General features: G+C 32.8%; 2 protein-coding genes across 6 annotated transcripts in view; one reads left to right on the forward strand and one right to left on the reverse strand.

Annotated features, from left to right (window-relative positions):
• Positions 1-14,051, forward strand: part of VRK2 (VRK serine/threonine kinase 2) — a 131,319-nt gene that overhangs the window by 96,304 nt on the left and 20,964 nt on the right. For 2 of the 5 annotated variants that reach the window (XM_019629982.1, XM_019630129.1), the window contains one exon: positions 5,446-6,054. The exons of 1 other annotated variant lie outside the window; for it this stretch is intronic. In XM_019629982.1, the coding sequence (XP_019485527.1) occupies positions 5,446-5,537 (92 nt within the window). In that variant the 3' untranslated portion in view covers positions 5,538-6,054. Of the gene's footprint in view, positions 1-1,192; positions 1,259-5,445; positions 6,055-14,051 lie in introns of those variants that run through there. 2 more of the 5 variants (XM_019630062.1, XM_019630228.1) reach the window with 2 other exon arrangements.
• FANCL (FA complementation group L) lies at positions 40-5,392 on the reverse strand. Its single transcript, XM_019630489.1, has 5 exons — positions 3,085-5,392; positions 2,498-2,543; positions 2,334-2,415; positions 1,347-1,463; positions 40-158 (listed from the first exon to the last, which is right to left on the reverse strand). Exons 1-5 carry the CDS (start codon positions 3,119-3,121, stop codon positions 48-50), a joined length of 393 nt encoding a protein of 130 aa, XP_019486034.1. The 5' UTR covers positions 3,122-5,392; the 3' UTR covers positions 40-47.

Consider the following 14,051-nt stretch of genomic DNA (forward strand, 5'->3'; position numbering starts at 1 on the left):
CCTTCCCTGATTCCCCAATAAAATCTTAAAAAAAAAAAAAAAAAAAGCTAAGGACATTTTATGAATGTGATTAATAATTTGCTTACCTTACTACAATATGGACATTCACCAAACATGATATTAAAACTCTGTCTACTAGTCAGTAGTCCTCTCATCCACTGAAGATTTTAAAAAAGAAGAGAAGAAAGGGAGCAGTGTTAACATGATTACAGATACTCCAAAAACCATTTTCTTACTTTTTGAGTACTTTATATTTTTATTCCAGAAGATTTACCTTCTTAATTTCCTTGACTACAGATAATGCTGAATAACAAGGGGAAACCGGCATGGACTTCAAATTAGGGGCCCTTTTAAGAATTTGATGAAAATCATTCACCTTTTCTACCCCCAAAACAATGCATACAGATCTACAGGGTTCAGACCTAACCTATATCCATTCATCACACATGAAGAACTTCTGCAGTAAAAGATACCATAGGCTCTTAAAATTTTAGGTCTTAATCACCAATAGTGGGTTACTACCCAACCATTAATTACAAGCATGAGGCAGCTCATTTTTAAAAATTAAACATTCATTATTACAAAAGAATATATTCCCTTATGAGTATCCCTATAATTAAGACCTCTTATTTTATGATTCTATACGGTGAATTGACAGACATCTCTACCTCATTTCTCCCCGGTTAAAGTGCAGAGAGCACCAACTACTATGTCTAATCACAAACACCAGGTAGTGATATTAAGGAAGACTGAAAATTGAAAGAACTATACAATTCTAAGGTGTTTTTGTATATAGATGCACAGTTTTTCATGTCAACTGTACCCTAAGATGAACGCTACAGAGAGCAAATGACCTCAGACAGGAATGAAAGCAGATTTCACAAATAGTAAATAAAATGTCATTGACAGAGTGCTGCAAGATAGTCAGACCACAAAATGTGTTCTTCTCAAGATCAATAGTGGGATTCTTGCATTTATTCTCTACTTAAGCCTGAAAAGTAATCTACTCCACAGTGCTAGTTCCTTTCACCCTATTGCCACCACTACTCCCACTTAGATGAGTCTACAGTTTGCATGTGGTTACATGAGGTATTTACTGAAAGATTCCAATGTACCATCAATTTAATGTATGTGTCAGTAAGCAGTCCATGAGTGTATTCTGGATACATTTCCCCCTTCTTGGTTACTTTGGGACATTGCTTCACTCATGAGAAACCATGATGAAGAAATGAAGCATGTGGACATCTGGAGTGAACTGGTAATACTAAATATTTCAAATACACATACTTCCTATGCTGTGTTAGCTGCAACAAGTCCTGCTGATGCTATTTTTATTTTATCCTTACCTCATATAAGCATATTTGATGGAATGGCTGTCCACACTGGGAATTGTCACACACTTGATCAGGAATGGCACCATCAAGTTGATACGCATAACAAATTCCACAATCCATAGAAATATCCTTCAGAAGAAATATTCATAAGCATGTGTGTTTAAAACATACAAGATGGGATAAGAAGGAATGACTAATGTAGTATAGACAATATTAAATTTTTATAAATACAATTTTTATAAAGGTAACTAGATTGGTATATTACAGAAAATGCAGTCACACTACTATGTAACACTTAAAAACTATTTGTATGAGAGTGCTTCCTTTTTCATCTAATTATACATGCAGATATGCAAAAGAAATTCTATTTTTGGCTCACAAGATGTTAAGGCTTAAGTAATTGTCCCATAGTGTACATCAATTAATGCCACTGTAGTATGTACAGATAGGAACTGAAACTAGCTAGTGATTATTAAGTAAACTTCAAAATTCTGTAACTAAAGGGAAAAAAAAACAAACATTGCCACCATTCTAAAAGTCTACACCTTAGCAGCTTTGTCAGAAAGCAGCTTTGTCAAAAATCAATTTTAAGTTTATTAATTTTGCAGTGTAGTGATATCTATTCAGTTTCTCAAAACCACACTGCCATCCCTCACCAATGCTTACATCAAGCTAATTAGAACTTTATTTCAGTCATCCATATGCAGAGTGTATAGAAAATCCAAACATCTCATTAGCTACTTTGGACCTTTACCCTATTTTTAATAATAAAGATGTCTGTCATTAATCACTTTACTGCTATGAAAAAAGTACACTTATAACCGCCAATCAAAGGTTAACAAGTTCTTTGATACAACTGTTGCTTGCAATTCAGAAGCCTGTTAGAATATTCTTCCAGTTCCCTTACTTTCAGTCTCATTTTTCTCTGTGCTTAAAAGAACACTTAACTTCCATTAAGCAATGTTGTTTGGAATATCAAAGTACTAAAAAAAAACTTACAGATTTTTCCAGGACGGCACGAGCTGGAAAATCAATTTCTAAAACATCTTTCAAATTTTGTAACAGGCTATTTTCTGGATCCCTGAAAGCATGAAAAAATTTTTTTCTGTTATTAAATTGGTAAAATCATAGAAAAATAACAATTCTATTGCAAAGATACCTACCACAAATGTATGTTTCTGCTCAGCTTAATTCCCAGGGGTTTCACCACTTCAGAAATTTAAGTAAAAAAAAAAGTTTAATAATTCAGGGTTTGCTATTCTCATTTTGTAAAACCAGATTTGGAGCAGAATTTTTTTTTTGACATATAAGACTGTTCGTTTTAGGTGTACACCATAATGATTTGGTATATGTATATACTGTGAAATAATTACGAGTTTAGTTAGCATTCATCACCACAAGTAGTTTTTTTTCCTTGTAACGAGAACTTAAGATCTGCTCTCTTAGCAACTTTGAAATATACAATACAGTACTATTAACTATAGAATTTGTTTCTTAACTACTTAATTAGAAATTCTATTGGGTTGTCGGAAAAGTCATGATTTATTTTTTCTGTTTTTCATTGCAAAAATGCGTCATGACTTTTCCAACAACCCAATAGATCATTTTTAAAAAACACAAAAGTACAGAGTTCAAAACGATGGGATATTCATTTAAAATAATTACCATTAATATTTTAGATTAACATTTTAACAGCAGTAAACAAGGATTTTACAATTCTGCTGAAACATTTAAATCTGAGATCTCACACCATGGTCAGCTCCAAGAAAGCAGCACTCCGGAAGCATAGTAGGATGCCTTGGGTCTACCTCTATATTTATTGAAGCATTATTCCCTAGAATCAAAGAATATTAAAGTTTTTAAAAGTAGAACAGTTAATCAAACAAAAATAAAGGAGTATCTGGCTGGGTACTTATTTCATTGTATACACAAGAGTAACCAAATGTTTTATAAATTGTCATAAATATTTCACTGTATTACAGTTTAATCAAAAGAAGTAAATTCTGAAATTATGATTATGACTAAAGATTTGGGGATCCTAAGTTTAAAAAAACAGAGGCAATCCATAAGTTAATATAATTAACATTGGAATCCTGGTCAGAATGCCATTAAAATTTAAATAAAGAATTCTATGGAATGATAAAGATCTTTAATATAAAAAAACCATAAACCACAAGTTTAAGAAATATTAATCTAAATTATTTTTCATGACTTTTGTTGAAAAGTAATACAACTATGGTCAAAAGTATAGGCTGGAAATATAATGAATAGTAAAAGTAAGCATGCTTAAGATTTGAGTTTTATGAAATTTTTACAATTCTTTCGCTCCTTGTGAAGTTTTCCCCTATACGTTAATGACGAGTTCAATTCCTGTTATATTGGAAACTTCATGTAATAACAAAAACAAGTAACCTTGCTTACACAATCTACAAAAAATACTTTCTACTTGGTACTAGATTCTTTATAAACTTTAACTGTACTAGAGTACAGTACAAATTTCAGAAATTTTACTATTTTTTGAAGATGCACAGTGTAATTGTTTAAGGTGAATTTAAATTTCATTTTTATGGTACAGATGTCTTGATAAGTTCTATACACTAGAGTCTAAGCCTTTGGCTAAGGTTGGCAACAATATAAATACAATTATTACAGATCTGGCAAAAAAGGTAATCAAATAAAATAAATGACTACAAGTCATTCAATGAGGAATACAAAAAGTTAACTTATCATTTCATTTGTTAAACCATTCTTTACCACAAACACAAATTCCACATAGCCTTTAGCAATGTCATCTGCTAATGACTCCAGAAAGTACTTTCACTGAACAACAATGGCTATATTAACTAATCTTACAATTAATTTGCTAAAATCTTGGTCTTAAAAAGGCAAACCAATGCCTGAAGTGGAAAAAAAAAAAAAAAAGGAGCGAAAAGGTAAACAGTGAATTAAAAACCAGGTTTTTTTTATGCTGAACAATGAGAAATATAATAAGAGGTATGTTTATAACCTGATAAAAATTATTTTAATAGGCCCATGAAAATAACTTCCTACACTTCTTTGAAGAAAGTATTTTTATTCTTATTAGATACTTGTTCACAAATATACCACAATTTGGTTAATTATTCCAAATTAAATACTGTTAGACTTTAACAAACTGGGTAAATAACAATACTATTTGTAGAATTGCTGCACAATTATATTTTCCTCTTCTCATAGTAATATGTCACTTTTTCCCCAGGTAATCTATTTTGTCTGGGTGAAAACTATAAAAATTGCTCACTAATTGGGATATGATTCACACCAGAATTTCAGAATGCCCTTGGGAATATATGACTGTTAACATATCCACTTAAGCTAGGAAAAAAGGGAGGCAAGATATAAATAGGTATCATCTAACCATCTACTACATAATTTAGTGTGAACTCAAATATAGTTTAAAACATCTAAAATCTTGAGGCAGAACTCGAAAACTTTTGCTTGCTCATAATGAAAATACATAAAACAATCATTTTTATATAATATTTAAAGAATGCTATTTATGGTTTTAACATTAATTTCATATATTTATAATGAAAATACTTCAAATATATTACGTGTTATTTTGTGCTTTTTGTTTATTCTTCAGTGGCATGCATCGCCCACTTCAGGTTCTTTATCCATATTTTTGTCAGAAAATATTCCTAGATTTGTTAACAATAATCTCTAGTTTCACTGATGAAGGCTTCATTATTTCTAACATAGTTCTTTTTCCTAAGTTATGTAAGTTTTAAAAAAACCTGCTCCACTGTTTCTGTGCTAATTAAAAGCTAATTAAATACTATCTCTGAATGCTACTTCCATTGGATCATAACCTTTTATAATGAAACACCTCAGTACTTGCCCTTTTCACCTGAAATATTTACATTTAAATACAGAGCAATAAAATAAATCATAGTTGAAAAGTTTTAATAGTTGATTTCATGCAGAAAAGTCTCAGCTAAGATCCCACTGTCATTCTGAGATTCATTTTCCTAAGTAATAACAAAGTAAACACCTAAAAAAAATAAAAAAGCTCATTAATCCTGTATTTCCTGACCTAATGCAATTCTGCGTGCTGTTGCACTCCGTGTAGGTTTTTCTGGCTCAAGTACCCAAGTCTTCTCATCGATTTCATCCATAACATCCCAGAAGGCCTTCAATGATTCCAATGCTGCCAAAAACTGACTGTGAATGCTTATAATGGAGCTCTGCGAAAAGATAGATGAAAGATGAATGAGTCATACGACGCTATCAATAGCAGATAATCTTTCACTTAAAATACAACTCAATTTAGAAATTTTAAGCTGTTTCAGCTAAATCTAGACTCTAGTAAATAAGAGTCAACACTCTGCTTCACATTTTGTCACCTCCATCAATATTAACAGAGTTCCTTTTTGATTGTCACTAGACTATGCATATTCTCAAGAATGGCTTTTCTAAAAACATATTTTTATGAATTTTATACTATATGTATGGCATAGTAATTACTAATATAAGAAGATATGTATGTACAACTTTATTACTGTATGTAATATATATTGACCATAGTGTACAATTTGAGTGTGAAAACATTTTGTTGTAGTTATCAAGTTACATGCAGTATTATTTGTGACTTGAGTAAATTAGTTTTAAACATTAAAAAAAGGTGGAGGGATTAAGAAGTACAAATTGGCAGTTATAAAATAGTCATGGAGATGTAAAGTACCACAAAGGGAATATAGTCAATAATATTGTAATAACTATTTAGGTGTCAGGTGGATACTCAAACTTATTGGAGTGATCACATTGTAAGTTATATAAATATTTAATCACTATGTTGGACACCTGAAACTAATATATTTTTATGTCAACTGTAATTGAAAAATAAAAATATTAACCTTTTTGACAATTTTTATTTTCTTCTTTGTACTCTTCCATATTTCCTATAATAACATGTATTATTTGTAAATTATAAAAAGCATATGTAGAAATAGATATAAATGATCTGTTAGCCATCCTTTCATTCCATGATATGCACAATATAGTGAAAAATATACTTAATTCAATGAAACTAATATTTCAACTACGTGTCAAGACAATGTTGGGATCTCTGATACAAAGATAAAAGCACCGAGTTCTCCAGAAGGACTCAACTCTAATCTTGATGGTATTGAAGTATCTGATATTAGCCAGGACACAGTCAGCCTCTAGAAGCCTTAACATTGCATCTATAAATGTGAGTGCACACTAGATAAACTTCTAAGGTGACTTCCACCTCTAAAAGTCAAGAATTCTAAACATAACTGTTTGAAAATCCATAAAGTAGGTAATTATGTCCTCTTAATAGTACCTACATTTCCTTCCAAGATGTTGATTACTATACTGTACTCCCATTTACTTCCGAATCTTACTTATAAACAGAGTTTATAATTCAAATTACATATATTTATTCATTAATGATGTATGGCTTAATGTACAGTAATTATTTCTTCTTTAATCTAATGAACTAAATATCAGAATCAAAACATTTGGATTATATTTTACATCCCCATGTATTTAGGGGAAAAGTCAAAGATGCATTATACAACTACTATTATTTTCTCAAATATATGTATAAATTTCAGCCTTCCAAAACTTGTGAGTTTTGGAATAGGTTTGGAACCACAAATTCCTAGCAGAAATAGCAAAGCAATTATATAGCTTAAACAACTGGATAATTTACTAATCAAAGAAAAACGCCATCCTTTTTTTTTTTTTTTGGCACATATGAGTAGACATAGCACCATGATGAAAGGAAATGAAATAGAGGAACAACAACATAAGACAGAAAAAAACTGGAGAAGACAACAGAAATTACCATTAAAAAAAACATAAAGAAACACACAAAAAGCTTGGTGTCCCTAAAGTAATTAACTGTCTTATGTAGAAGACAATTATCCCAGAAACCAAAAGAATGAATCGGAAGCCTCCCCACTAAGCCTGGCTGTCGTGGGAGAGGGGAGGACAGGATGTAAAACAACTCTTCTCCTTATAATGTCAAAGAAATATGAAGAAAGCCAGAGAAAATTAGAAAATATAAAACAAGGTGTGAAAAGTGCATTCTATATTCTATCCTACTTCATCCCAAGATTTGCAGCAAGGGCCCATGTTGAAGGCATCTCAACCACAAACAGGTTATTTTATCGATCTATCTTTTGATCTATTTTGATGTGGGCTAGGACTGTAACAGGGAAAAAAAAAAAAAAGGCACAGACTAAACACCAGAAATTGGAAGAGCTACGTTTCACAGGGGAGATCACTCTGATATGGAGTCCAATCTTCCTATGTGAAAAGCAAAGGTCAGAAGAAGAAAAAGAATGTATTAATCTTGAGGAAAAAAACAGACATCTTCATATGATTTGAAAAGAGCAGGCACAAAGATATTAAGAGATCAATCTACTATTAGGTTCACCTAAGACACTTAATTCTCTGCACTGACATCAGAACGCCTGGGCGGCTCTATACACGGGCATCGCAGTGAAAAGTCTGTATGTGGGACCCCTGTGTTGATTCCCTGAAAATTTCTGACGAGACACAACCAAAAAGACTTTTGAACAGTTTGTCAGTGTGATAAATTTAGCTTTTAAACCTTGAGATCATGAGCCATTAGAAAGTCTGGTCAAAGATCACCAAATCAAGACCTTAACCAAAAAAAAGCTTTTTAAAAAGCTGCTTCTGTTTCCCGACTAGCTTCATAATGCTGAAGCGCACTCAGTATATGTTGGCAGTGCTTGCCGATTTTTATGTTAGAAGGCATGCATGAATCAAGCACCCCGATATTCAAGCAGGGAAAGGTCAGGTTGGTTAATCCTTGTTCGTGTTTAACAAATAAGATAACCCATCAGAAGACTAGGTCGTATCATTATTCTAAAAAATCTTAAAAGCTGTCACATTTTCTTATGAAGCATACCCAGCAAATAGGCCGGTAAAGAAGTTCTTAGAAGCTCCGTGGCTAAAGGATGTATCTTTAGTGAAAGAAATCAGTGGTCTGCTTTCCACAGAGTCAATATCCAATGTGAATTGTTTGTATGTTAAATCTAAACTCTTCTTGAAACATGCTAGTACTAATTAGAGAAATGGTTAGAGTTTTGGGTTTTTTTTACATTCTACAAACAAACTACAGGCTAAGAAATGGTATTAGTCCTCACACTCTGTTCTTTTTCAGTTCTTTTTTGTTATTGTTGTTGTTTTTGTTTTGTTTTGTACTATTCTAGGCTCTTTATATTTCCATATGAATTTTAGAATCATTTTGTCAGTTTCTTAAAATCTGTTGGGATTTTGACTGGGAATGCATTGATTCTACAGATCAATTTGGAAAGAACTGACATCTTAACAATACCAGGTCTTCTAACCCATTAATATGATACATATCTCAATTTACTTAAGTCTTTAGGTAAAATATTTGTGGTCACTTCACCAAAGAAGCTATGTAGATGACCAATAAGCACATGAAAATATGCTCAACATCATTGGTCATTAAGAAAATGCAAATTAAAATCACAATGAGCAATGACAAGATACCTCTTAGAATTGCTAAAATAAAAAAGACCATACCAAATGTCAGCAAGAATGTAAAGAAATAGGAGTTCTCAAAAAACTCTTGTTGGAAACGTTGGAAATGCAAAACCACTTTAGAAACTGTTTAGCAGCTTCTTAAAAAGTTAAACATACACCTCCTACACAATCCAGCCATTCCACTCCTAGGTATTTGCCAAAGAGAAATGAAAGCATATGATTCATATAATGACATCTACATAATGTTCACAGCAGTTTATCTCTAATAGCCAAATTTTGAAGACAACTGATATGTCCATCATCAGGGAAATGGACACTATGTGGTATATCCATGCAACGGCGCCCTACTCAGCATAAAGGGGGTGAACTACATGCTACAACATGGATGACTCTCTAATTATGCTGAGGAAAGAAACCTGACATAGAAAAAGCACAATACATAGAATTACATGAAATTCTAGAAAGCAGAACAGTTGTCTGGGACAGACAAGAGGGAGAGAAGGGAGGGATTATAAAGGGGAAGGAGAAAATTTGAGTGTAATGGAAATGTTTGTTATCTTGATTGTGAAGATGATTTCAGGGGTGGAAACATTTGCCAAACTCCCCAAATCATACACTTTATATATGTTCAGTTTATTATATATCAATTATACCTCAACAAAGATGTTTTAAAAAAGCACTCATTTTGATTTCTGGACAGTAATGGATCTACATAGCAGTACCTTCTTTACAGCACTTCTCAACCATCAGAAGCTTTAAAAAAATTACGAAACAGCAACATTTTTAACAGCAAAGACAAAGACAGAAGAGTAACTATTCATAAAACCACTCAGAGAATGAAACTGTATCACTTCTATACATGTATTTAAATATATATATATATATATATATATATATATATTAAAATGTGTATATATTGGAGGAGAAAAGATATATATGGGAACTAAGATGTTAGCTATTCTACCATAACTGTTATTAAATTATGTTAAACTAGGAAAGCACTTAAGCAGAAAAGTGTGAACACTGCCAATCTCAAAATGTAATGCTTATTATCTTTAAAAGCATTTTGTTACTTTTATAATACCTGAAGTGATATAATAATGTCAGTCACTTAACCAGATCTTAGAGCAGAATATCTTCATCTTAAGTACTATTATTTCCAGTATTTTAATAATTTTCTCACAGTCCCAAAATGTGATCTTTTGTGCTCTGATGACACTTAAATTAATAGCATAATTTTCTGGCACTTGCAACAGTTGCTTTACATTCTGATTTTTTTTTTTTATACTTTCCTACAATACTTGCAGATAAACCCTTTAATAATCATTTTTGTCTTTATCTCTGAGGGATTCAAAAGGCTTCAATAGAATAAGGAAATATCAAGAGATTAAACTTTTTAAGAAATTTAATTTTAACATTAATTGTAATATTTCCAATCAGATATCTTTAAAGAGATAACTCTCTTACATATTCAGTTTATTTGATCTTATTTGCAAGCTTAATTGATGTTCTCAACTCTTTGTAGGTACTTCCATAACTAAATCTATTTAATCAAATGCTATTCTGTTAATCCATATAGAATGTTTCACTTCTTATACTTCAGTTTATTTTTACTATAACTGACCACTAATGATTTAAGTTTGTCATTATTTTTAAGTCATGTGAAAAGGGTATCTGCCCACAAGGTAAAATGAAACATGTTCACTTCATGTGTAGCCATTACATAATGATTGTACAACTCTAATCTAAAAAAGATTAAAGAAGGAAAGAAACATCTGTCAAGTGTATGTTGAAAATAAATAAGCACTTTCAATGTGGTCCTTAGCTATCCTATATTACAGACCATTAAAAATAATAATACTGATAAAAACGAAGCCAATTAGGAGAGGATTCTGGGTAGATGGCTGAGTAGGAAGCACCAGGAATCTCTCTCCTCACCTAGACAACAACTGCACTGACAGAATCAGTCTGATGTACCTATTTTGGAACTCTAAGAGTTTATTGAAGGCTTGTAACTTGGGTCAATTTCAATCTTAGCTTGGAAGGAACTACCCATCATTCAGCCTCCAGACCCATGACAGGCAGTCCCACACCCACTCCAGGAGCAGCTTGCACACAGCTTGTAGGACGAGAAAAAGGACCCTGTCCTGTAAGTATCAGGGACCTGGGCTCTGATCACTGATCGCTGCTTCTGATCTCAGAGGGGACAAAGAGATGGGTGGCCATTGCTAATGCACCTCCCCACACTGCTGAAAGTCCCTCCCCTCCTGAAGTGATTTCCAGGGGACTTAAGAAGCCACACCCTTTTATTTATCCTATCCCTTCTTTGCTCTCTTTTCCCCCTTTTGGGAGCCAAACATTATAGAACATTCAGAAGCAACTGCATATCCAGGGGCAATCTGGAAGTCACTATGTATACCCACAGAAAGGCAGAGGCTCAGAACGCACCAGAGAAAACCTTCATCTTATACCGTAGGCTGGTTCTTGGCACAGAGATAGCCTATAACAATAATAAAATAAACAAAAAATAGGGGAGATTGTGTTTTTTCCTCTCTGGGGAAAGGGAAGAATCTGACTTGTAGTGTTATTCCATTACTAGATTAAAATTTCCAGTTTTCAACAATAAAAAGAAATATAAGACATTAACAAAAAAAAAAGAAAGAAAAAAGGAAAGTGTGGCTCTGATTCAAAGGGAAAAACAAACAAACAAACAAAAAACCAGAAACTGTCCCTAAAAAAGACTTGATAGTGAGTCTGACAGAATTAAAACAACAATATTAAATATGCTTAAAAAATTAAAGATGTGGAAAAAGTAAAAAAAATGTATGAAGAAAATGGAAATATCAATAAAGAGAAAGAAAACCTAAAAAGATGCCAAAAATAAATTCTGGCGCTGAAAAGTATACTAATGGAACTGAAAGATTCACTAAAGGAATTAAAAGATAGATTTGAGCAAGCAAAAGAAAGAATCTGCAAACTTGGAGATAAGACAACAGAAATTATTGAGTCCAAGGAACAGAACAAAAAAAGGTTGAAAAAAGTTAACGAAGCAAGCCTAAGGAACCAAGGGGATACCATCAAGAAGACAAACTTGTGCACTGTAGAGTCCCAGAAGAAGAGAGAACAAAGGTGGCAGAGAGAATATTTGAAGAAAAAAATGACATCAAACTAAAAAGATTTTGCACGGCAAAGGAAATGATCAACAAAACAAAAAGAAAACCTACTGAATGGGAGAAGATATTCAGCAATGATACATCCAATAATGGGTTAAGATCCAAAATATATAAGGAACTCATACAATTTAACATCAAAAAAGCAAACAATCTGATTGAAAAATGGGCAGAGGACCTGAATAGACATTTCTCCCAAGAGGACATACAGATGACCAACAGACATATGAAAAGATGCTCAACATCACTAATCATTTCATTCACTCCCCCAAACTCACTAAAACTATGCTCTTGTTTTTCTTTTAAGGCATAATCTCACAAAAACAGGGTGAAATGGAGAGACAATAAAATTTTGGAGGCAGGAAAGCAAAGGGATTGCTCTATGAGCACAGATGGAAAATTCCTAGAAATATTAAGAAGTGAAATCTGGCAATATATAATATACACTGGAGATGTCAATATATATAAGACACATTGGAGATGCATCTTATATATAGATCAATCAATCGATTGATAGATATAAAATACTCCACCTAACTTGTTTTATTTCAAGAATGCAAGATTGGTTTAACATTGTAGGAAATCAAACAATATAATTTACCACATTAACTGATTAAAGGAGAAAAACAATTTGATTACCTTAATACATAGAGAGAATATATTTGACAAAATTCCAATTTCATTCACAGCAAACTCTTAGCAAGTAAGAAACAGAAATAAATTCTATTAATTATTAATAAAGGATTTCAGTGCAAAAAAATATACAGCAAAAATCTAATGATGAAAATAGTTTTTCCTTTAAGATCAGGAAGAAGGCATGAATGCTTGTGTATATCATTCATATTTCATATTGTATTGAAGACCCTAGGCAGAGCAGTGGACTAAAAACAAAAGAAAGGTGTAAAGATGGGAAAGGAGGAAATAGAACTGTCATTTACAAATGATATGATTATGTTCACCAAAAATCCAAATAAAGCTACTGATAAATTACTAGATAAGAGAGTTTTAACAAGGCCGATGGGTAGAATACCATAAGTTTTTGTATACATTTGCAACAAACAATAAAACTTAAAAAAAGAAAAAAACAAGACTACTACATACAACAGAGAATGTCCAAAATTAAAGTCTAAAAATACCAAGTGATAGTAGCTAAGATATCATTTGTTGCTTCCCAGTTCCAAATCCACCCTCACTGTTTTCTCTGTGGTAAGGGACCCTGTAAGCCTTTCTCTCTCTCTCTCTCTCTTTTTTTTTTTTTTTTTTTTTTTAGCTGAGCCCTCCTGCCACCTGTTGGCAGCTCAGCGGCTGCTCAGCTCGGGCTGGGAATCAAACTGCTGTTGCTCAGACTCAAACTCTTGAGCGAGCTCTTAACCAACTGAGCCACTCGGCCGGCCCAAGCCTTTCTCTTTTACAGCCGTGTGACATTTGGCCCTGTCAGTACAGGATGCCACAGGCTTCACTGTTGACCGATCCAGGCTGTGGTTTCCTACCCACCAGCCTCGGTCCACTTGCATTCAAAAGTGGTTTCTGCTTTCTCAGTGACTGCCAAGCAGAAGGTGGAAGGATTCTTCTCTAAGAAATCTGACCCATTAATCAATCATTGAAAAAGACCTACAAATATTGGCATCTGGGGTTCCTTATTTTAAGACCCACTCACATGACTCTACTATGAAGTTCACAGTGGACAAGCCCCACTCATGCACTTAAGAGTTTCTAAACAGCTTTTCATAACTGACTTTTAATGATGAGCAGATAACCAGATTATAAATTTAGAAAGAAAAAAGCAACTCAAGGAAATAGAAACTATGCACAGAGGAAAAAAGACAAAAATATATTAATATCTCTGGAGACAAAAGAAGACATACCTATGAAGTAGGCTCTTAGAAATAAACACAATAGTAGGAAGTGAAAAAACCTGAACAGTTTGTCAGGTAAAGCTGATTAAATTTCCCAGAAAGCAAAGGTAATAGAAAACCCAATATAGATGGTTAAGGGT

This window comes from Hipposideros armiger, unplaced genomic scaffold (assembly GCF_001890085.2).
Source record: "Hipposideros armiger isolate ML-2016 unplaced genomic scaffold, ASM189008v1 scaffold_2, whole genome shotgun sequence".
NCBI lineage: Eukaryota > Metazoa > Chordata > Mammalia > Chiroptera > Hipposideridae > Hipposideros > Hipposideros armiger.